Source organism: Zeugodacus cucurbitae, chromosome 2, assembly GCF_028554725.1.
Source record: "Zeugodacus cucurbitae isolate PBARC_wt_2022May chromosome 2, idZeuCucr1.2, whole genome shotgun sequence".
Taxonomy (NCBI): Eukaryota; Metazoa; Arthropoda; class Insecta; order Diptera; family Tephritidae; genus Zeugodacus; species Zeugodacus cucurbitae.
Genome location: NC_071667.1, coordinates 64,900,940 through 64,922,684, shown reverse-complemented (window position 1 = coordinate 64,922,684; position 21,745 = coordinate 64,900,940). Strand labels below are relative to the sequence as shown.

General features: G+C 39.7%; 2 protein-coding genes and 1 non-coding gene across 8 annotated transcripts in view; 1 reads left to right on the top strand and 2 right to left on the bottom strand.

Moving 5' to 3' along the window:
• The window catches only part of LOC105218430 (tRNA:m(4)X modification enzyme TRM13 homolog), a 793,174-nt gene that overhangs the window by 153,527 nt on the left and 617,902 nt on the right, over window positions 1-21,745 (bottom strand). For all 3 annotated transcript variants that reach the window (XR_008469969.1, XR_008469970.1, XR_008469971.1), the window contains one exon: window positions 8,436-8,481. The gene's annotated coding sequence lies outside the window, so the exon portion shown is untranslated. The remainder of the gene's footprint in view (window positions 1-8,435; window positions 8,482-21,745) is intronic.
• LOC105218427 (putative aminopeptidase W07G4.4) lies at window positions 29-5,017 on the top strand. 4 transcript variants are annotated; one of them, XM_011193997.3, is made up of 8 exons: window positions 29-138; window positions 434-525; window positions 2,896-3,169; window positions 3,255-3,353; window positions 3,425-3,566; window positions 3,763-4,103; window positions 4,168-4,650; window positions 4,716-5,017. In XM_011193997.3, the coding sequence occupies exons 2-8, from the start codon at window positions 512-514 to the stop codon at window positions 4,878-4,880; spliced, it is 1,518 nt and encodes a 505-aa protein (XP_011192299.2). In that variant the 5' UTR covers window positions 29-138; window positions 434-511; the 3' UTR covers window positions 4,881-5,017. The 4 variants fall into 4 exon arrangements, with proteins under 4 accessions (XP_011192299.2, XP_011192301.2, XP_028900096.2 ...); XM_011193999.3 differs by lacking the exon at window positions 29-138 and adding an exon at window positions 268-284; XM_029044263.2 differs by lacking the exon at window positions 29-138 and having other exon boundaries at window positions 371-525.
• Trnal-aag (transfer RNA leucine (anticodon AAG)) lies at window positions 12,109-12,190 on the bottom strand. Its single transcript has one exon. It is a non-coding gene; the product is annotated as a tRNA-Leu (tRNA).

Below are 21,745 nucleotides of genomic sequence, written 5' to 3'. Positions count from 1 at the left end.
AGCTGTTTGCCGGTACTAAAACGAAGAGGGCAGTGAGTAGCTACGCCGGCAAATTATTATGCAAAAGAGACTTGCACAAGTGTAATTAATTTTTGTTTAGCTTAACTTTTGGCTTACTCATTGGAGATAAACTTATCAGTGAGTAGTGGATAGCACAAAGTATATAGTTCGTAGGGTATCACAAGCCGGAGAATCATGCATTTGGCAGGTGCATTGCCATAATGTGAATTTTGCAAGCTTCAGTGATAGCTGCAATATTAACACGTTCCGCTCTTTGCTTATTTGTAAGTGCATAGCGTGGAGTTCTCTGGCCGGCTTTTATAAAGTGATGTACTTGATAGTGGTTTTTCATTATTAAACATTTTTTCTGCATGTATTGTCGTCGTTGGTTACAAAAAGTGTGTCTAATTAGTTTTTCTTCTGTTTTGACTAGCCAACAATAAACACATCTCATATATATAACCAGCAGAAAAAATAAAGCTATAAAAAGGTTGTACGTCCAGCTTCCGTCATGGGAATTGAGAGGTAAGTACAAAGAAAAATATATGTATATGTATGACCCAATGTCAAGAGCAAACTTATGTAAGTTTAGTAGTTATAATTAATAGTTATAATTAGTTAGATTATAATTTAAAATCACTGATTAGTAACAAATTTTAAAAATTTTCCATAAAGGAAAACGAATTTTACATTATCAATAGTCAACGTGACGGTATATATACAGAAGATAAATCGACATCATAAAACATACTTTGCTGTATTGTTTGAGTTGGAATATTAGAAAGTTGTATTGCAGTAGTCAGTTAAGCAGCAATCGTCGTCGTTGTCGGTTGTTTAAATTGTTTAATAATACCTGTTACTTTAAAAAATACTGTTTGACATGGTTGCCGATACGTAAGTGACATTTATTTGTTTTATTTTAATAAATATTGTTTTACAGTTGAAGCAAAATATTAATAAACAACTATAAAATGCTTTGAATGTGAAGTGAAAAATGTAAAAAAAAAACTAATTTATATCGCGTCTTTGTTTCGGTAGACCTTTGAATGTAGTATTAAAATTGATAGATAACAAAAATACAGCCTTTTTCATATTGATGCTTGCTGAGTTCTCTGCGTGATTAGACATTATAATTAGCGATATTTTGTATAAGTTTTTATATGTATGTATATACATATCTAGTGGAGTATGCTGTACAAAGTTTTGAGATAGCTACAGACAGGTGTATATGCTTACGTTTGTTCACAAAGTTTTCTATTAATATGCGAGAGATTCAAGCTATCTACGTGTACTAAATATTTATTGCATTTGGTATAGAAATTATCAGCTGCCAGTATTAGCACACTGTAAAAAAAGGAATGTTGACAAAAATTCAAAGCTACACAAGTAAACAGAAGCAGTCGCTGAAACCAAGATTAGTTACTTATATGAATACTGAACTTGTATACCAATGGACTACAATATGCATATTCATAAATATGCATGGGTTCACCTACTTATGTACATCTACCCAAATAATCAAAACAAAGTAATTCAAAGTAACCCCAAAACGATTTGGAATACAAAATATTTGACGCACTGAAAAAAATAAAATAATAAGAATTGAAAAGAAATATTTTGTTCGAATGGCGCATAAAAGATCAGCTAATCGTAGACGGAGCAACTCGCCGTTAAGAAAAAAAAGTCAGCTTGTTGAAGTTTGCGTATCCAACTCTTTGTAAGTGACAAATATGAAAGAATGTTAAACAAGAGAGTTTTTAAAAGATTGGGAGATTATGATGTACATTTTCATTATCTTAATAATGCAACTTCTAATCAAATAAAATTATTAATTAGTTTAATTAAGCGAATTAATGTAAAATTAGAGAAAATATTAAGCAAAAAATCAGATAAAAAGCTTTTTATGCAAATTTATTAGACAATCTACAGCAGTTTTAACTCTAATTGTAGGGAAATAAGAAAAACACTTCAGTGATCAGAGAGTGTAGATCAATGTAGATCGAACTATAAATCAGCTAACATAAACTTATAAAATAACATAAATCTCTTGTGATAATTTAGATTGTTTTCTTTGGGTCTAGTGGCACAATTTTTGTTACTATGTGTTTTATTTTATTTATTAATTTTAGATTAGATTAATATGAGTCGTAAATTAACCACCTTTATTGAAGCATGTTTAAGAGATTTATATAGCAAATACAAAAAAAAAAACATTGTTTAGAGTATTAAATGGAATATGTTTTCAAATACAGTGCAAGTAACTAGCCATGCGAATGCGATAAAACGACACTTAATTTGAATGTTAAAACGTGCGCTGTTTTGGGACTTTTGGCACTTTCTTTTGTTTGCTTAACTAATGCGCTCTGTTTATATAAATAATAAATGCTCATTTGCATAAGTCCATTTATTTAATGTTTTCCACGCTTGGAGGTGCGCTTCAAGCTGATTTTAATTTATATTTATAAAATAATTGTATAAAAAACATTTTTGATTGCATTCTTGAGTGTTGAAACATTTCATTATACGCCCCTTTCCATGCAGATAAGCCAAACCAGCCGCATATCACTTGCAAGTTATAAATGTTAGTCACCTATTTATAGCGACACTTCAAAAATACATACACCGTGACAAAACAAATTATTGTTTATAACACACTCGTACAGTAACACAGATGAGGAAATGAAGCGAATGCAACAAAGCATTTAATTTCAATTGCTATAAAACGCAAATGGTACATTTTACACAATGATCTGCTGATTGGTTGCATATACGCGCTTGGCGTGCAGTTGTTTTTGCTCTTGAATTGTATTTACCTTGAACTTAAAAAGTGATGAGTTATGTGGGATACAAAATTAATTGATAATTTATGTTTTTTTTTCTCCTTCCTGTCTTTAGACTCTTGCCGTGCAGCGTGAAAATCGCTAAACTCATACAAAAGTCCAGTTGTGATGTACTCTGTATCATCGATCGTCAAGTGCCGCCAGAGTTGGTGGAGCAGTTCGGTGAAAATCGCGCATTTGATAAGGCTTTTGATAGTGTGGTTTCATGTTTTAAATCAAACAAGCTGGACTTGCCCATAGTTTATTCGCCCGTACAGGAATTGACAGATTATCATGATGTGCGCACTTATCAGAAAGCCGCAGCCAAGTCATTGGAGCGCGCCATTAAGGTGAGATAAAGTTTGAAAAACAAATATAACGGAAACACACAAACATATTTATCGCAACGCTTATCACTTTCTTGTATTGACATAGGCTGGCTTCAAGTCGCCTTTGCTGTTGGTGCCTGCCAGCAATCGCTTCTCCAATGCCGAACTTTGCACCGTACTGGGTGCTTTGGATCAATTATATGTTGTAAGTAGCGATGGTATTTTAAGTGGAATATTTGTGGAAAAATATAATGAGTAAACATTATTAATCTACAGCCGATTCAACTGCGCGAAGATGTGCCCCAGCAGGCGAAGCGTATTAAGGAACTATCACTTTTGATTAATACTCCCAGAGCTGAAGAAATAATAAAGGATGCTTTGGTTTTGGAGTCAGGTCGTATGGTAGCACGCGATATTGGTGAGTAGAACTTTAATCGAAATGTGGAAAATTGCATTTCTTTCCAAAATGAATTTGAATTTATTTTAATTTTCGTTCAATGTAAATGCATTTTGCTACTGGCAATGCTCTAACATCACATACCACCATCCGTTTACAGATGCGCCTATAAGTATGCAACATTATTTAAATTGTTTCTTATTGTTTTCACCTGTAGGTGTTGGCGATCCAGAACGCATGGCGCCACCTCGCGTCGAAGACTACGTCAACAGCGTACTGTCGTCGCTGAAGAAGGAAGTGATTAGTGATTTGAATGTGTTGCAAGAGGATTATCCACTTTTCGCCGCCGTCAATCGTGCTGCCAATCAAGTTAGTCGTCATCGCGGCCGCATCATCTTCCTGGAGTATGTGCCACCACAACCGGCACGCAAGACCCTCATGTTGGTGGGTAAGGGTGTCACCTACGACACCGGTGGCGCTGACATTAAGGCCGGCGGTGTGATGGCCGGTATGTCGCGTGACAAGTGTGGTGCCGCCGCTGTTGCTGGCTTCATGCAGGTGAGTAAATCTCATTATATTCATATGGATTTTTGGCGAATTTTAACTAAATCGTTCCACACAGATTGTCAATGAGCAAAAGCCTGCCGATGTGCATGTCTTTGCTGCACTGTGCATGGTACGCAATTCCGTTGGTGAAGAATCTTATGTATCCGATGAGATTTATACCTCACGCGCCGGTGTACGCATACGCATTGGCAACACCGATGCCGAGGGTCGCATGTGCATGGCGGATGCTTTGTGTCGCATGAAGGAGATCGCCGTGGAACGCAAACTGCCCGATCCACATCTCTTCACTATTGCTACATTGACCGGCCATGCCTGTATCTCAGCTGGTGATGGTTACTCGATTGCCATTGACAATAGTGTGGCTCAAAAGGCTGGACATGCACGTCTGTTGCAAGAGACTGGTCAGTCATTTGGTGAACCCTTCGAGGTGTCCGTATTGCGTCCAGATGATTTCGATTTCAACAAGGGTAAAGTGATCGGTGAAGATCTTGTGCAAGCCAACAATGCACCATCGACACGCACACCCCGAGGACACCAGGTAATTAATTTACTTTTTGTATGTGGCTTGTAATTCTATAATTAATCTAATTTCTATAATTTTAGATTCCAGCCGCATTTCTCATTCAGGCCACTGGCTTGGACAAGCATGGTCTAGAGTCCAGCGTACCACTCAAGTACACACACATCGATGTCGCTGCCAGCGCTTGCGTATTCCCAGAAGTACCAACCGCCGCACCCATTGTGGCCTTGGCTAAGACCCACTTGTAGATTTTTACAACCGCTTTGCATTTCAGATCTGTATAAGAAATCTTTTAATTTTTTGTACTTATTTCCGCAAATATGCATGTAATTTTGTTACACTAAACACTACGAAATATAATCACAATGAAATTCACCGCTAAAAATAGTTTTTGATTCGGTTAAAAATGGGGGTTAGGTTTCAGTGAAACCAAAACTAGACAGAAATTTATATACTTTTCACTAAGAGAGCGTAAGGAAAAGATATTAATCGATATATGTATACGGTATAGTGCCCACCAGGACTTAAGGGAAGATATAACTCCGTTCCCACGATAATCGGCTCTGCGATACCGGAATTGTCTTGATATTATTCTGTCAAATGATGTCTTTCGGTGATCTAGCTCTGTTTGAATATGTAATTTATAAGTTAGAAGATAATACTTTAACTCCGTGAGACAGTCAATCGGAACGGACCCAGATTTATAGCCAGCCAAGAACTGTAAACTCGCAATATTCTAAAAAAAAATCATATGGATAATGTTTTCTGGCTACAAGAACAACATAAGGTCGGATCTGCAATTTTTTTAATCAGGTCTAAAAAATCTTGAAGGTTTTCGAATATGAACACGAAATATGTTAAAATAAAGAGTCAATAAACAATCCAGAAAGGTAAAAACCGAAAATGTCATTATTTCGGGATTCTCAAGCAGTCCCGAAATTTTTATCCACGCTAGTTTTTTACTTATTTATTTTTAATTTAAATTACAATTCGGGATGAAGGATCAGTCCCGACTTTTTCCTCTCGATTTTTTTTACTTATTAATTTATTCGGGTTTTTATTTTTATTTTCCTATAATTTCCCTAATTACGAAGTTATTATTCAGCAAGCTCTTTTTTTTCAATCTCCTATCGTTTCCTTCATTTTTCACTGCAGCGCTGCTTACTTTGTTTGCGTCCACAATAACGGCGCTAGTGAGTGCTAACAGCGATCGTTCTTGCGCATGCACCGTTAATCTGGCTTGCGAAAACTCGGTCAAGAGTGCCGCGTTCATGTTGTGATTGCATAATTTACCGTTGTCCGTTGACCACTATTCACTGTCACCGATCACGCTGTTCGCCGCTCTCGCCAATGCCCCACAAGGTGGCTCACTTAAAACTACCGTTGTTCTGTGCCTCGTACTCTCCCTTCACTTAGCACCGCACCTAAGTCCATGCGATGACTTGCATTGTTAGCGTTGGCATACAACTTGTCAGCCTTTCTTTCGTTCGTTTCGCATTTGCTTTCGGTGCGCTTTCTGCTTTCTTTTGTCGCTTCAGAGGTCCATCTTGTTGGCTTGTTGTTACCTTGTTGTCGTACGCAGTTTACTACCTGCCCATTGGTTTTAAATGAGTGCAACTTGGCTGCCTTGGACTTGTTTTGATTGTTGTTGTTGTGGTTGTTCACTGTTGTTGCATTTTTATGTGCTTTCATTTTGTTTTGCTTTCTTGTTTTGCCAACTGATGATCTTCTTCATTGCGGCGGCTCCTTACGGTACCTTGCTTATTTGCTTCGATGCATTTACATATGTACATATGTATACACACTTACAGTTATACCTGATGCAAAACAAGAATCGTGCGACGCATCAGTGGGCGAGTACTTCTTTCGTTTCTTTTTAGTGGAAGCCAACAACGGCAATGTGTCTTCGGTGTGGTCGAAGCGGTGAATCAGTTGCCGATGCGACTGTTCAACGTTCCACTTTATAACAGTAAGCTTGTAACATGTAACTGTACATTTCTGACAAGCACCGTTACGTTTATTATAGGAATTAATTTTGACCAGTTTTTGGACGTGCGCTTTTTTACATTTCATTTGTATGTCTTTTGTTGCGAAAATGCACTTGAAAAAGTTGAAAATGTTGAAGCTTCCAATCTTACCGCTTCGCTACATATCATGGTGGGCGAGAGATCAATAACTCCCGGTATCTTTTATGAGTTTTTTTTGTTTTAAAACCATTTAATTTTTCCGACTTAAAACCATTTTTCATGAAACACACAATTCAATTAGTAAGGACTTGCTGGGTAAGTCCACAAAAAGAAACATGGTAACCAGCCACCTTTTTGTGTAAAATAACGGTGAAAAATATGAGTAATGAGAAACGAGACAAGTCTCTAGCAGATGTTTGGTTCGAATGGTGTTTCTGAGAGAATAGCAATTCTCTATTTCTGCAGTCTAATAAAGGGATTTCAAAAGGGATGCTACAAGTAGGCCGATAGGGACAGCAAACGACGCCATATTTTCCCCGCTCTTTTAACATTTCTCTTCGGTAAGGTTTGCCATTTCATCACGGAAAGATATACGATCTAATAACGAGTCGAAATTATTCAAATTTACTACCGGAATTCGGAGTCAGTGATGATTCCGTGATCAGGACCGGCACGTTACTGTAAAAAGGAATCGCTACCCGTCAATGATAACCGAATACTTTTGGTCCGAATTGAATGATATGGATTTGGACAATATGCGGTTCCAACAGGATGGCACCACAAGCCACATAGCGTATGTCACAATCGATTTATTGAACGTATTATCTCAAGAAATGGCCCAGTCAATTGGCCATCCCGGTTGTGCAATTGGGGCTACGGCAAGTCTATATGGTCTATGCCAACAAGCCAGCGACGATTGACGAACTTCGTACGTATATCGAACGTCAAATTGCAGCAGTATCGGCCGATTTATGCTTGAAATCCATCGAAAATTGGGTGTAGACTTCTACAAGCGTACACGTGGCGGTCATACAAAAGAAATCGAGTTTCACACATAATGACATCAAATGTACTTTCACAGGAATAAAGAATTTCATTAATATCCCAAACCGTTTTTTTAACCCCTTTATATTGGAATGTTGTTTTACTGGTATTTCTTATAAATAAATTATCTTATGGGCCTGATCTGTAGGAGTTTCCCAATATTGTAAGTAAATACAGGACGTAGAGAACATTATACGAAAACATCTTAGAAAGATGTCAAAAGGAATTTCATAAGCTTTACTACTCCCTTTTGACTACGTGACGGCACTCCATCTGGTATCGCAAAAGACCAAACTGGTCTATGTGTGGTTTTTTCGCCTACTATATTAACCTAACCTAACCTACATGCATAATTTTCACGGCTGTTGGACAGCTACATACCACAAACATCAAAAAATATCATAAAATTATTTTGGAAAAACTCTAAAAACAAGTTGTTAGAAATAGATGACATGAGAACTAAAGATCAAGACAATAACCTAATTGTATAAGTTGACTACCTATCCAACGTATTGTCTATATATAACCTCAGCAACATTTTTTCTCATCAGACCTCCAAAAAAATCGTTCGTTAGCAATAATTGATCGCCAAGACTGTGTTCCAACTTGGTCTCAAAAAAATAAAATAAAAATATATATACTTTTTCTGAATCCGAAAGAATCTTCTACGAACTTCTGGAAGATTAGTTACTTCCAGAAATATTTAGCTAAATATGTAAAAAACACTCCTGTACCCATATATTATATTATAAGTGGTATATATGTATATTACGTTAACAAGAGTCTACTTACCATCTCTTTAAGGTAAGATCAAACCGGAAACATTAATTTTTATTTTCTGAAACGAAGAATAAATGATAAATAAGAATAAATTAATTAAGTCTATTTTCTGCGTAAGACAAATGAGGTTAAATTCAGTTCTTAAGATATATACATATATAACCTGAGGAGGTTGCTTTCGATAAGTTATAAAGGAAAAATTGGGTATGAAGGATCGCACTAGGAAGGGGCATATGTGAATGTAATTTTTTTGGGGAAGTGGGCGTGGCCCCGCCCCCAAATCGGTTATTTGTTTATATCTCGCAAACCAATGAAGCTATATAAACCAAACTTTCTGCAGTAGGTTTTCTTACGTATCCCATCACACACCATGCAAATAGTTGAAATCGGATAATAACCACGCCCATCTCCCATACAAAGTTTAGGTTGAAAATTACTAAAAGTGGGATAACTCACTAAGGAAAAACGTCAGAAATACTAAATTTTACAGAAAAATATATATAAAAGAAGCTACACTCAGATTTTTTTGCAAAATAGAAAATGGGCGTGGCATCGCCGACTTATCTCAGGAACTACTCGACCGATTCGAATGAAATTCGGTATATAATATTTTCTTGACACCCTAAAAACACGAATAGAAAATGGGCTAAATCGGTTCACAACCGCGACTACTTTCCTTTTAACTCAATTTTGAATTCCACCTGATTCCTTCACCTTATCATGTATACATAAGGAACCAATGAAGATAGCGGAATAAAACTTTACACAAATAGTGCATATCACTTGTGAAAAAATTTTCGAAAAAGGACTATAACTTTTCAAGGCCCAGATATCGAACATGTTGAACTCGGCGCATAAGGGTAAATTTTAACCGAAAATATCGGTAAATCTCTCAGATAATTTAATGTAATTCAGAGGAAATTGTTTTCTTCTAATAGTCTGTCTCTGTTCCCAAAATTATTAAAATCGGGTCATAACATATGCTCCCATATACCTAATTACATATAGCTTTTTCAAAAATACGGTGGGCTTTATTCCGCATATACATACTATGTATTGATTAATATGTGAGATATCTTTGAAAAATTAAGTGAGCGTGTAGTCTTGGATATAGTGCACCTAGCTGGTGAAAATGAATGAAATCGGTTCAGGAATTACCTCAGCCCTCAAATTGATGATGATTTTCGTTATTCTATTAAACTTTATGCCGAATTTATGGGTCAAATTGTGTGTTACCTTAATAAAATTTCTTCAATAAATTGCGAGAGTATAAAATGTTCTGTTGCACCGGAAATTAGCCTTTCCTTACTTGTTTTCTATTACTTTTCAACCAAGAATCTATGATTTACAACCACTGGCGAAGTTAACTTAATTTTGCTGCATATTTTCCGTGGAAAACATACCTACATCACTTACAAACACGGAACCACAGATTTGCACACATGTAGATCATGAAGCGATCAATTAAATAAATCAATGTGTTAATAAGCCTTATTTATACACAAAAAATCCATAAAAAGAAGTGTTGAAACCAATTCGTAAAGCCTCAAAGAGCACGCTTTATCCAAATCCATGCAGAGCTTGTGCCCCAAACGGTGCTGTCACCGAGAAGTCGTCGCTCAAAATTATGTGGCAGTTGCTGCGATAGCGCTTCTGGCTACTTGCAACTGGCGGCGACAGCCAGTTGTCACTGCGGCTTGTTTGGCTGGCTGAGCGCGCCATAAAGAGTGAGAAAAGCTACAGCCGAACAACAACAACAAATTGAACACAGCAACCGGAGCTGGAGTCGACATTAATAATAGCAATGACGCGACGGCAGCAGTTGAAGCGTTGCAAACGCCAGCGAAACAGCAAAACAAATATAATAATAATAACAACAACAATACTAACAACAACAGCAGCGATGGAAAAGATCTTAAATGAATGCGGAAGCTTTTCTGTAGTTTCGTAACCAACCGCTGCGGCGCACAGAGCTGCTACAATTGTAGCAACAGTGATTGCAGCAATATGCGGTAGCAACTACATACAACTACAAATAGCAACAATGACGGCCACACTTAAAAGTGGCGAGCGGCAAGCGTTGGCAAGTGAAGTCAAGAGACAACTATTGAACTAAATCTAATGTGAGACAGGCAAATAAACGCAACAACATTTATGGAGCGGCAAGGGGACGCTCTTATGTCGAGAGACGAGTAGGCAGACGCTGCCATGTGAATATGGCCGTCGGCGCAGCGCGAATTGGTGATGTGACACCGACAACACTGACATTAATGGCGACGTTGCCTGCCGATGGCGGGGGTGTATGGAGGCTGGTGGGGGTGTATAGTGGCTGGCGGTGAAGTATACATTGCGAAGCATGAGAAATCAGCGGCCGAAAGCAAAGTCAGTGATTTGATTACAACGTGCAACATATGGAGTCACATTTAAAAAAATATCAAAATAACAATTGGGTTATGTTGGTAAATGTTTCGAATATAGATATACATATATTAGGTTGGAAAATATCCCTTCCGCTTTTTTGCTATTTATTCAATGCTTTATAAAAAGTGTTACGGTGATCGGATTTAGTTCAAATATGCAACGTTTCATTCGATAATCTGTTTCCATCTAGACGGCAACTTCATAATACCCCCATCGTAAAAGCCCCCTCCTTATTTGCGAAGAACTCGGACAGCCACTTTTCACAAGCCTCTTTTGAGCTCAAATTTACATCACCCAGGCCGTTCGCCATGAACAGGAACAGGTGGTAATCACTTGGCGCTATGTCCGGGCTATGTGGTGGATGTGATAAAACCTCCCAACCGAGCTCCCGTAGCTTCTGACGAGTCATCAACGAAGTGTGTGGTCTGGCGGTGTCCTGTTGGAACACTACACTCTTCCTGTTTGCCAATTCTGGACACTTCTTGTCGATCGCCTGCTTGAAACGGTCCAGTTGTTCGCAGTAGATGGTATAATTAAGCGTCTGGCCATAAGGGAGCAGCTCATAGTGGATGATTCCCCTCCAAATCCACCAAACACACAGCAAAACCTTCCTGGACGTCAATCCCGGCTTGGCCACCGTTTGCCACGATTTACCGGCGTTCTACCACGACCGTTCTCGCTTGATATTGTCGTATGTGATCCATTTTTCGTTGACAGTCACCATCCGCTTCAAAAGTGAGTCGAGTTCGTTCCGTTTCAGCAGCATATCGCAGGTCCAAAAGGTTTATTGGTGTCAAATCAGGCGGGATCCAAACATCAAGCTTTTTTATGTATCCAGCCTTCTGCAGATGTTTTAAAATAGTTTGGTAAATAACTGCCGGTCTAACTCGATGTGAAGTGTTCGAAGTTCGAAGTGATAGAGTACCATCCCCCAAAACACTATTAATCTCCCGGCACGAATTTCGGCGTTAGTGCACTCCATGTTTACACGTCTATAACTTTTGAACGCAATATCCAAACTAATCATGCATAGCGTCGTTTGGTAGGTTATGTCAAGAGCTTTCAAAGATGTATAGTATTGCCAGATAAGAGCTCTGGAGCGCTTTATACATAGCCGCGAAATTCAAAAGATAAAAAGGGGGAAGGAATATATTTGCCAACCTAATATCTATATAGTAGCTGATTACTTATTAAATATAATCAGTAAAATTAAAAAAATATATATTTAATAAAAATTAAAGAAAAAATGGTAAAAAATATTTTCTGGCAGCGGTGGGATTCGAACCCACGCCTCCGAGGAGACTGGTGCCTTAAACCAGCGCCTTAGACCGCTCGGCCACGCTACCCACTTGGCCCCTCAAGCGCCAACAGCGAACATAAGCGAAATGAGCGCCAACTGCAAGCATAGGCACACATACCCACACATATATACATATGTACGCGTTATATTTAGAGGATAACGTGATGAGCGTGTGAATTAGCCGAATAGTTTGCGGTGACAATATTTACTTAAAAATGTCGAAACTTAAATTTTGCACAGCGAGAGATTGATGAACTTAGCCAGACGACGAAATTGAATGTATACCCGTGAGTGCGCTGAGGCTCTGATGGATGCCTGGGTGGCTGTTCGCTGTCTGGAGTAGACCAAATATGCACCTGCCACGCTGCGCCACACTGCTGCGATACAATGTTGCCTCGGACATTTGATATTGGTGTGCCAATTCATAGCAGTTCAAACACACATACAAACATACACGAGTATACCCAATGATTGGCACAGATTTTTGGCAGCCGCGTGCTTCTCACAACGATTTTCTCACAATTCTTCGCTCGCAAAGGACACACTCGCTGATGCGAAAGCTGCTGCGAAGCTTTATGTTTAATCGGGTGTAAAGGGTTTCTTAGCCACTCAGCCACTCTGCCGTTCGTCAATTTGTTCGTTTGTTGTTGGCCAGCCGAAACAGGCGCAGAGGAGGATGCGTAGGTGTAGATGAAATTTTGGAAGCTGCAACAGGTGTTTTTGCGATTTGCATTATGCTCGCTCCCACCAGGATTCAATTTACCCTCACTAAATGCAAATTCACTGATTTTTGTGGATGGTGTGAAAATATGGATGAGTGCGCGCTACAGCGTTGTGGTTGAGCTTTTTGAGACACAAGAATTATGTAGACCGATTTAATATTTGCTTTCATAATAATATGTGACCTGGTCTACGGAAAGGGGGCTTAGGTGTCAAAAAATCAATTTTCACTTTTTAGTTGATTCGGATGGAAGATGAGATGCTTTTTCACGTAACAGCTGTTTCCCAGAAAACTAGTTTTCGCACGTTAGCTCCCTTTTCGTAGACCAGGTCTCATATAAAAATAAGTACAGTTGAACTTCCCTAAATCGAATCACAATAATCCACAAAAAAAAACTTCTAGTCAGAGAGACTTCCGAACCAACAGTACCAATTCAAGTGTTCGAGTTATGGACAACTTCGAGTTATAGAAGTTCGAGTTATGGAAGTTCAACTGTATTTAAGTTGAAAAATGCCAGTGTTTCAATTATTGAACGACGTTCCGACCGATAAGCTAGCTATTTATAACATCTGGGAAGAGACCTCATACGACGTGAAGACTGAGATTTTTTAATAACTTGTGACCTAATGTTCAATAGAGGAGAGAATGCTGAAAGATTCTTGGCGATTGCAAGAATTGCAATTATAGTCAACTAAGATCTGTCTTCGATTTTTCGTAGGGTGATTCGTGGATACTCGATCTAAAACCGATAGTCGTGAACTGCTTGCATCATGTGTAGAAGAATCGTTCCTGGCCAATGGTAACCAAAAACTTTTCTCACTCATACATGACCCCATCCTGGACATCAAGGACGATGTCAACATATGATGAGACGGCACTAGGAGTTTCGAGAGAAAAGTTTTGCGAAGGATTCCACTTCGTTGGAAAGACCAGGTTGAAAAGAAGCTGGCTTCACTTGGCATTACCAATTGGCGCCAAACTGCCAAAAGAAGAAACGAATGGCGCGCTGTTGTGGACTCGGCTTTAATACCTACAAGTTCAGTCCTCAGCCCTATTATCGTATTTATTCTACTACTGTTCTAGGGACTTATTTTTTCCATAAGCTTTATTATTCTGCACAAATCTTAATATTGTAGTTTAGGGAAATGATACACTGTTTTTTAGTATTTTTACCGGAATTTGAAGTTTTTCTCTTGGTGACGTCAAAAGAGTCTTGATGTCAATTTGAGGGACCTACGGAAAGCCAAATCCTTCTGCATTCCAACGCTTTTCCTTCCGGTGGAAGCGCACGGTATGCATACGATATTTACCGTTAATAACTCACACATCAAATTTACCGTTAATTAATCCTATCATAAGAGTAAACGAAGCCCACCTCGGCAGATATTATCGTCTTCCTAATGTTTCGCTTGGTTCTTTCATTAGAAAATGTCGATGACAAACCCTAAATATTTGCTAAAAAGTTAGAATTGCAACCGCTCTAATCTAACTAAGGATTAAGGCCTATAGGTCATTAATATTAATAAAGTTCTTCAGGTGGAACTTGTTGCTTTATCATCGTATTGCTTACTACCTTTAAGCTCCACAAAGCGCTATTCACTAAAAAGATCTATGAGAAAGGAGAAAGAACAGAGAATGTAATCTGTCACTTTTCGCCATTTTTTAAAGCATAGATTCAAGGTCTAGATTGCTCTTAAGGCTGATTAAAATAATAAACTTTATAAGAATGATCAAAGAGTTGAAGTCTGGTTTTGTAACACTGACCGCTGGATATTACTCTACTACAAAAACTCTCTTCTTTAAAATCAATAAAAATATTGGATACCCAAGCATCTCACGAGCTTAACACACCGACACTCCGTCGTATAGGGCGCTAAAAAAGGATATCGTTTTACATGAGAAACACAGCATTCATTGGCATTCATTCACACCACGTGCAAAACGGGCCACACAACAACCTGGGAGCGAGCAGCAAGGCAAAAATACCAAAAAAACACACACAAGAGTCATAAAAAAAAAGATGAACGAAAATGAAAATGTTTCACACGACATTTGTCGCATTTTGACGGCCATTTATCCATTGTCCTGCAGCAATAATTCCAATCGTAATATAGATGCAACAAATGTATTTATTTTATATTATTTTATCTGACGACAATTTTCTGCATAAACTAATAAATATCGAAAATCTCACTGGCGCCCGCACGCTCACACCTACACACACACACAAAAACAAAAACAAAAGCAAAATATTTGCCGCTATTTATATGCTCATATGCCATAATCGCTCACTCACTCCGCCGGGTTTTTCGTAGAAAAATGGCAAACGGCAAATAGATGTGAGGCGCCGTCCATGACAATCGGCGACACACGGTCAATGCGACCATATTGCCACACCGTGCGGCAACAATGGTGGCCGTAAAACTACTTTCACTTTTGTTCGCAATCAACTTGGGTTGGGCCAACAAAAACAAGAAAACAAAAACAAAAAAAAAAACGAAATAGGTGCGCGCGGGAAAGTCCTGCCGAACAGACCACCACCACCCCGTCGTGACGGACCGAATGTGCATGTGTTGCATGCCGCTCACGTAGCGTAACGTGTTGTGCGCTGCCACAATATTTGACACATCATAAATTCACTTAAAATTATGAACTTCATTTCTTTTTCATAAATTTTAGCTGTTTTTACACCTCCGAGAGAGTGTGAGTGCGCACACACACACACAGTTATATATAATATGTATATATATACTGCTTTCTTTGACAATTGTCATTGTTACTGTTATTGCAGCCACTTGAGCTGCATTGTATTGTTCATGTTCACGATCGTGTTTCTCGCGCGAACCCACACAAGCGAACGCACTCAAACACACCTTCGGCCGCACTACTACAGACCCTGCCGATATTGTTGTTGTTGCAATAGTAGTTATTTTTTGTTGTTGTTGCTTTTGTAGTTACTAATGAAGCGATAAAAAGCGGGTTTCACATGAAAATGTCAAGGTTTTAGCGCGCAACACACCGCAGCACAATTTCCCTCTGACACATTGTGGCGCTTTGTCCGATGTGTCAGCCAGCGTCACAATTGCATTTTCCTCAATCGTTTGCCGCACGATTGGGTGCGCCTGACCTTGCCTCCTAGCTGGCTTTGACTTGGTGGTTTGGCTTGCCTCGATCGCTTGGGTGCCTGGTGCGGCTCTTAGCCAAGTTGCTGGGTGCCGCCACACGCTGTTTGCGCACATTTTATTGCTGTTGTTGTTGTTGTTGTTGAGTTGTTGCCAAAATGGAAAAATCGGAAAATTATGTGCTTTTTACTTTCACCGCCAAATATTGTGGGTCTCCATGCACCCGTGCAACACTCATATTGTATTGTGTGTTGCATGCTGCTTGCCGAGGTTGTTGCGGCTCTTAAGGTTCACCGTGTGTTTCGCTGACTCTGTACTGCTGTTATCTGCATGCGCTTCTTGTTGTTGTTGTCATAAATATATTTTTGTATTTTACTTTCGCAATATTTTTGTTGTCTTTTGTTTTGCTGGCATTTTATGACATTGCCTCTTGTAATTTCTTTCACTATCTTTGAGCATAATATTAATAATCTTTTACATGAATTCACCCCCCCGTCGGCGCACTCAAAGGTGGTCTATATCTTTGCAATTTGCCCTCTGCGTTGCCCGCTCTGTTGTACCCGAGTTGAATAAATGCTGGCGGTTTGCCGATTTGCCGATAAGGTTGGGTGAAATGGTTATTAGTTTTTGTAGAATTGTCATAAATATTATGACACCCGCAGCTGCTTCGAACAACACTGATTACGATCTAGTTACATAAAGGTGCGGTCATTGAGGATTGTGAATTGTTGAATGTGTGCATTATGTAGGTGGGCTGATAAATAATTTGCACAATTTTAGAAATGCGACAAATGGCAAACTACCAAAACGTAACCTCAATTGTTGGTCAGCTCTACTATGGTAATGTATAGTTTTAATGAAAGCCAATCGTTCGATGAATTCCTTTCGATGAGATCAAATCCCCGACACGATAAATACATTTTTACTAATCCCTGGGTTTAGAAAGCATCTGCGCTTTAAGATTTCTATAAAAAATAATATTTTATTTCAAGTCTTAAGTTTTAAAAAACGTGATCGTTCAAAATGATCTTCAGTTTTTTAATGAGATGAGATACTTACATTTATGTAGTTCTGTAATCTTGGTGATCTTGGTTTTTCTAACGTTAATACGAAAAAGATCTAGAACAAAGTTCCTCATTTGATATAATCATCCAGATACCCACAGTCCTCTCTAGACTCAAGTGCTTTCAATCTCAAAAATAAACATGTAGTTTACCATAAAGAAACCTCAACAGATTTGAGCTCTCGATTACCGGATCCCATCCTCTAAAAGTAATCATAAAACCACACACAGATCAAAAAACTTTAAACCAACAACATCATGTAGTATAAATTCTTCAGGTCCAGAGGATGATGAGACGCTGGAGCAATGAGGCTATGAGAATACCTAGCTAACAGACGGTTAAGAAGAGACACTTTCCGCGGCTACCAATACTTTAGCATAGAGAAATTGGGCAATTGGGAAGAAAAAAACTTAGAAGTTTCGTCAAATCGACCGAGTTATTTAGGTAGCAATTATCAGGGCACCTCTGGGGAGCATAATGGGCCGCCCTTTTCAACCAACCAACCAAATTGTTCAACCGTAGCTACTGTGGTCTATTGATTCATATATTGACTCTGAAAACACTTCCAAGCCATTGAAAAAAGGTGGTCTCGTGAACTTCGCTTTCATTTTAGAGATTATATTTTTATTCCTATATGCTCTAAAAGAATAAGTCTTGAAAAAAATATTCGACTATCAAGCGGTGGGCCAATAGTACAAAATTCAAAGTCTAAATCGATAGAAGGTACAATCTTCTACAAGAGTGTACAGCTGTTGGCGTATGCCGATGATATTGATATCATGTCGTCGTATAAATCGCACAGCTCATCGTTCCATCGTCTGCGGTATTCGCCGTTGCTAATGTTCAGAGGACCATAAATCTTACGCAAAACCTTTCTCTCGAAAACCCCAAGAGTCGTCTCATCGGATGTTGTCATCGTCCACGCTTCAGCGCCATACATCAGGACGGGAATATGACATAGTTCAGCGAATGAAAAGACAGCGGCTACCCTGGCTAGGTCATGTTGTACGAATGGATGAAAACACTCCAGCTCTGAAAGTGTTCGATGCAGTACCCGCTAGAGGAAGTCGCGGAAGAGGACGACCTCCACTCCGGTGGAAAGACCAAGTGCAAAGGATATATATATATATCCTCTTCATAGCTTTTGAAAATTACATTTATCTTCTTCTGTCTTTTCATAAAGCACTTTTTCTTTCGGTCATTACACAGGTCTAAACGAGTATTTTCAAATTCGATGTCTCACAAAAAGTTAATTTGGAAAACTTTAAGAAAGTCTTTAATAAAATGATAAGAATCTAGTTACACCAAAAGATCTCCCCGATATCAACAAAAAGCTCAATACTCAACGAGCAGCGCATCGGATACAGTTCTCTTACTATCAGTAAATCTCAGTTACGTGCTCTTCGAACACTTCCCTTTTGGCGTGCGATGATCTTGAAGAGTAGGCCGTCAGACCTGCCCTTTCTTCGCACAACGTCGATAGCGAACTCAATATTTTCAACCTCAGCATAAAATAAGACAAGCTCAGTTGTCACTCCGCAACCACTGCTGCCAGCCAAGTAAAGCCAACAGTCGAGAGACTCCACAACGAACACTTCCGCACTGCATAGAAGATCACATCGCAAACGCGGTTCGATGTTGGCTGTCACTGTTGTTGGTTCGCTTGGCCATTATGCTGGGTGTGTGCTTGGTTGGTAGCTTGTTTGGCTTTCTCGGTCGACACATGGGGCTGTTGCTTGTGACGGGGCTGTTAGCCGGTTCGCGAGTATGCATACATAGCTTGTTAGCTTGCAGGCTGAGTTGCCGGCTCGACTTGTTTCCAGCCACCGCGCATACTGAGATAACACCGCAGCTCTCAGTCTTTTATGGTAGTGTTGTGCGTTTTTGTTGTTGCTGTTGGCGTATGATGTCGAGTCATGCCGATACTCGATTTGGGGAGTCCGTCGTCGTTGTCGTCGTTCTCGTTGCTGGCATTATGTGGTTGTGGTTGTGGTAGTCTTGGTGCTGCTCGCTTGCTGTATCGAGTAATACGTCACATGAGGTGAACGCACTCGCGGATGTTAGTGGGTCACTATTTGTACGGTCAACGAACTGTTGGCCGTTTGTAAATACACGAAATGCGACGAATCAGTCGTACTCAGCGTCGCGAACCGCACACCGCAGCGCTGCTGTGCCCCAAGCTTTGGCTACTTTCTGATATTTTATTTTACACGATTTCAGCTGCTCCGCAGAGTGCTGTTGCTAGCGCCAATGCTGTGACCATTGCTGTTGGTAAGACGTATTCGTATTCCTACTTTATTTGCTGGCGCGGAGGCCTGGAGCTCGCTGTTGTGTTGTTGCACATTTGCTGCTATGGCTTTCATGTTGTGCCCGTAAAAATTGTCTTCCTCTACCCGGTTTGTTGGGCTGCGCTGCAGCGTTGTAAGTGTAAAGTTGACTTACTGCAGCGCATACGTTCGTGCGACCGTCACGTCGTCGCACGTCGCGATCACCGAAAAGGGGCCGACGGGTGGGTGCGCGCGCGCCTGCCAATACGATCACCAACCAAGTGGTAAGGCATGCAGCACCACGCTGGGTCGCATAGCTAAGCATGGCATGCCATCAGTTTGGACTTCGTTGGGAATGAAGAATATCGACAACGAGCTGATCTTATGACAGTGATCGCTGTTGATGATCTTCAGCTGTGAACAGTGTATTTGCATATGTATGAGCAAATGAAAAAAATGAAACACTGGGAAATGTATGAGTTGTTTATATTTGCCGGCCCTTTCGGAACCTGGCAAGCAAAAGCGGCAAAACTTTATTAAAAGCGCACACACAACTAACTCTTTATCCGTGGACGTGTAAGTTAAGCTTATTATATGCTGTCTTCGCACTCAATCATGACAAACATGTCAGTGAGAATGAACTTTAATTATACAGCTTACTAATAGAAATATATATCTATATACAACATATAAAATAAATCTTAAGATCGTTGCCATACCATTGTATAATACATAATCATATCCAAATCAGACTTCGCGCTCCTCCGTGCGAGCGTTTACCCAACCGTCGACGTGCAGGTCGCTCAGCGTGAAGGCCTACCGTCGCGCGGCTGCTTCGTTGGAATTCCTCGACCGGACCGCTCAGTACGGCCGGCAATTTGTGCCTCCAATTGACTTGCACTTGTCCAGCGTCCACGACGTTTCGGCTGCGGCGGCGGCGGCGGCAGCTAGCCACATAATGCTCGTGCAACTTGCAACGCTGAGAAAACAATTTAGCTTCTACATTTTTCATTCGCCTCCATACGTGGCCTCAGCCCCAGTCCCGGCTCCGGTGCCGTGGTGTTGCCAAAGTGATCACGCATGCGCAGTGTTGGCTTGTGCTGCCAACCACCGCGGCGCTGCCGCTGCCACTGCCACTGCCGCCGCTGTTGAATTGCTTTGCCAACTATGAAAATCTATTTCCGCATTTTTCCTTGTGAAGCGTTTAAGCAAATGCATATGTGCACATGTGTATGTGTATGTCTGTGTGTGTGTAGATTTGTGGTTGCTTGGCAATGTGACTGTAAGTTTCAATTTTTCGTTTAATGGCGTTGCATTTAGCTTAATTGTATTTTTATATGTATATAAATATCATGATGCATGTATTTCTGTGTGTGTGTGTGTGTGTGTGTCTGCGCACATTTGCTTTACGCTTTGGTCTATTTTAACATATGTTTGTCTATTTTCGCTTAAGTTTTCCTATTGCTATCTCATAAAATGTTGCATACCATAGCATCCGCCCATAGGTATGTACATATGTATGTAAATACAAGCCTAGTGACTTTAGCAAATTGTCTGTTTGTTGTATTGGAAGTTATGAGTGGCATTTATTGATATCAATAGATATAAGCGCTTTTATTATATAATACCGTGATTTTAGCATCTCAACGCGCAGTAGCGCATATTTAAGAATTTGTTTAATCTTAATTATGAAAGTAGTCCGTTTGGGGTTAGGCCTTAACTAGTTTGAGACCGATCACCTGATGTTTTTGGTGAAAACTTTGTATTTCCTTTATGCCTTGAAAGGTTTAACATTATCTCTTTAAGAGACCGCTACTATTACTTTAAGGGGTTATAATCTACAGCGACTTTCATTAGAACTCACTACCTACCCATTACAAAGAACTGTTGTCAATTTGACTTCATGAGCTAACAAATATCTGTTAAAATATACTGAGTGCAAAAAATAGTTTGTTCTGCTAAAATTTGGTCGCCAATATTTGGTTTGGTGATTTATGGTCCCTTGAACATTGGCAATGGCGAATACGCCGAATATTATTCGACTACATAGACATAGTCCAGCGAATAAAAAGACAGCGGCTACGCTGGCTAGGTCATGTTGTCCGAATGGACGAAAACACTCCAGCTCTGAAAGTGTTCGATGCAGTATCCGCTGGTGGAAACTGCCAAAAGGAGAGATATTGTGGACTCGACTACGCCTTGACTGGCGAAGAAGAAGGATATGTAAAAATTATCTTCCTTCAATTGTTTTCAGTTTAGATCTCGAAATGTCATTATATGGCCGAAAAATAATTGCTTGGTAGACGTTTCCACCAATGCTACCATGGAGCAATATTTTTCCAATCAAAGCGAAAATATCGTTGGAGATTCTGTCAATAAGGCGGCATGTTGTGACAGATTCCTGGAATTCTGATGCCAATAAGAAGT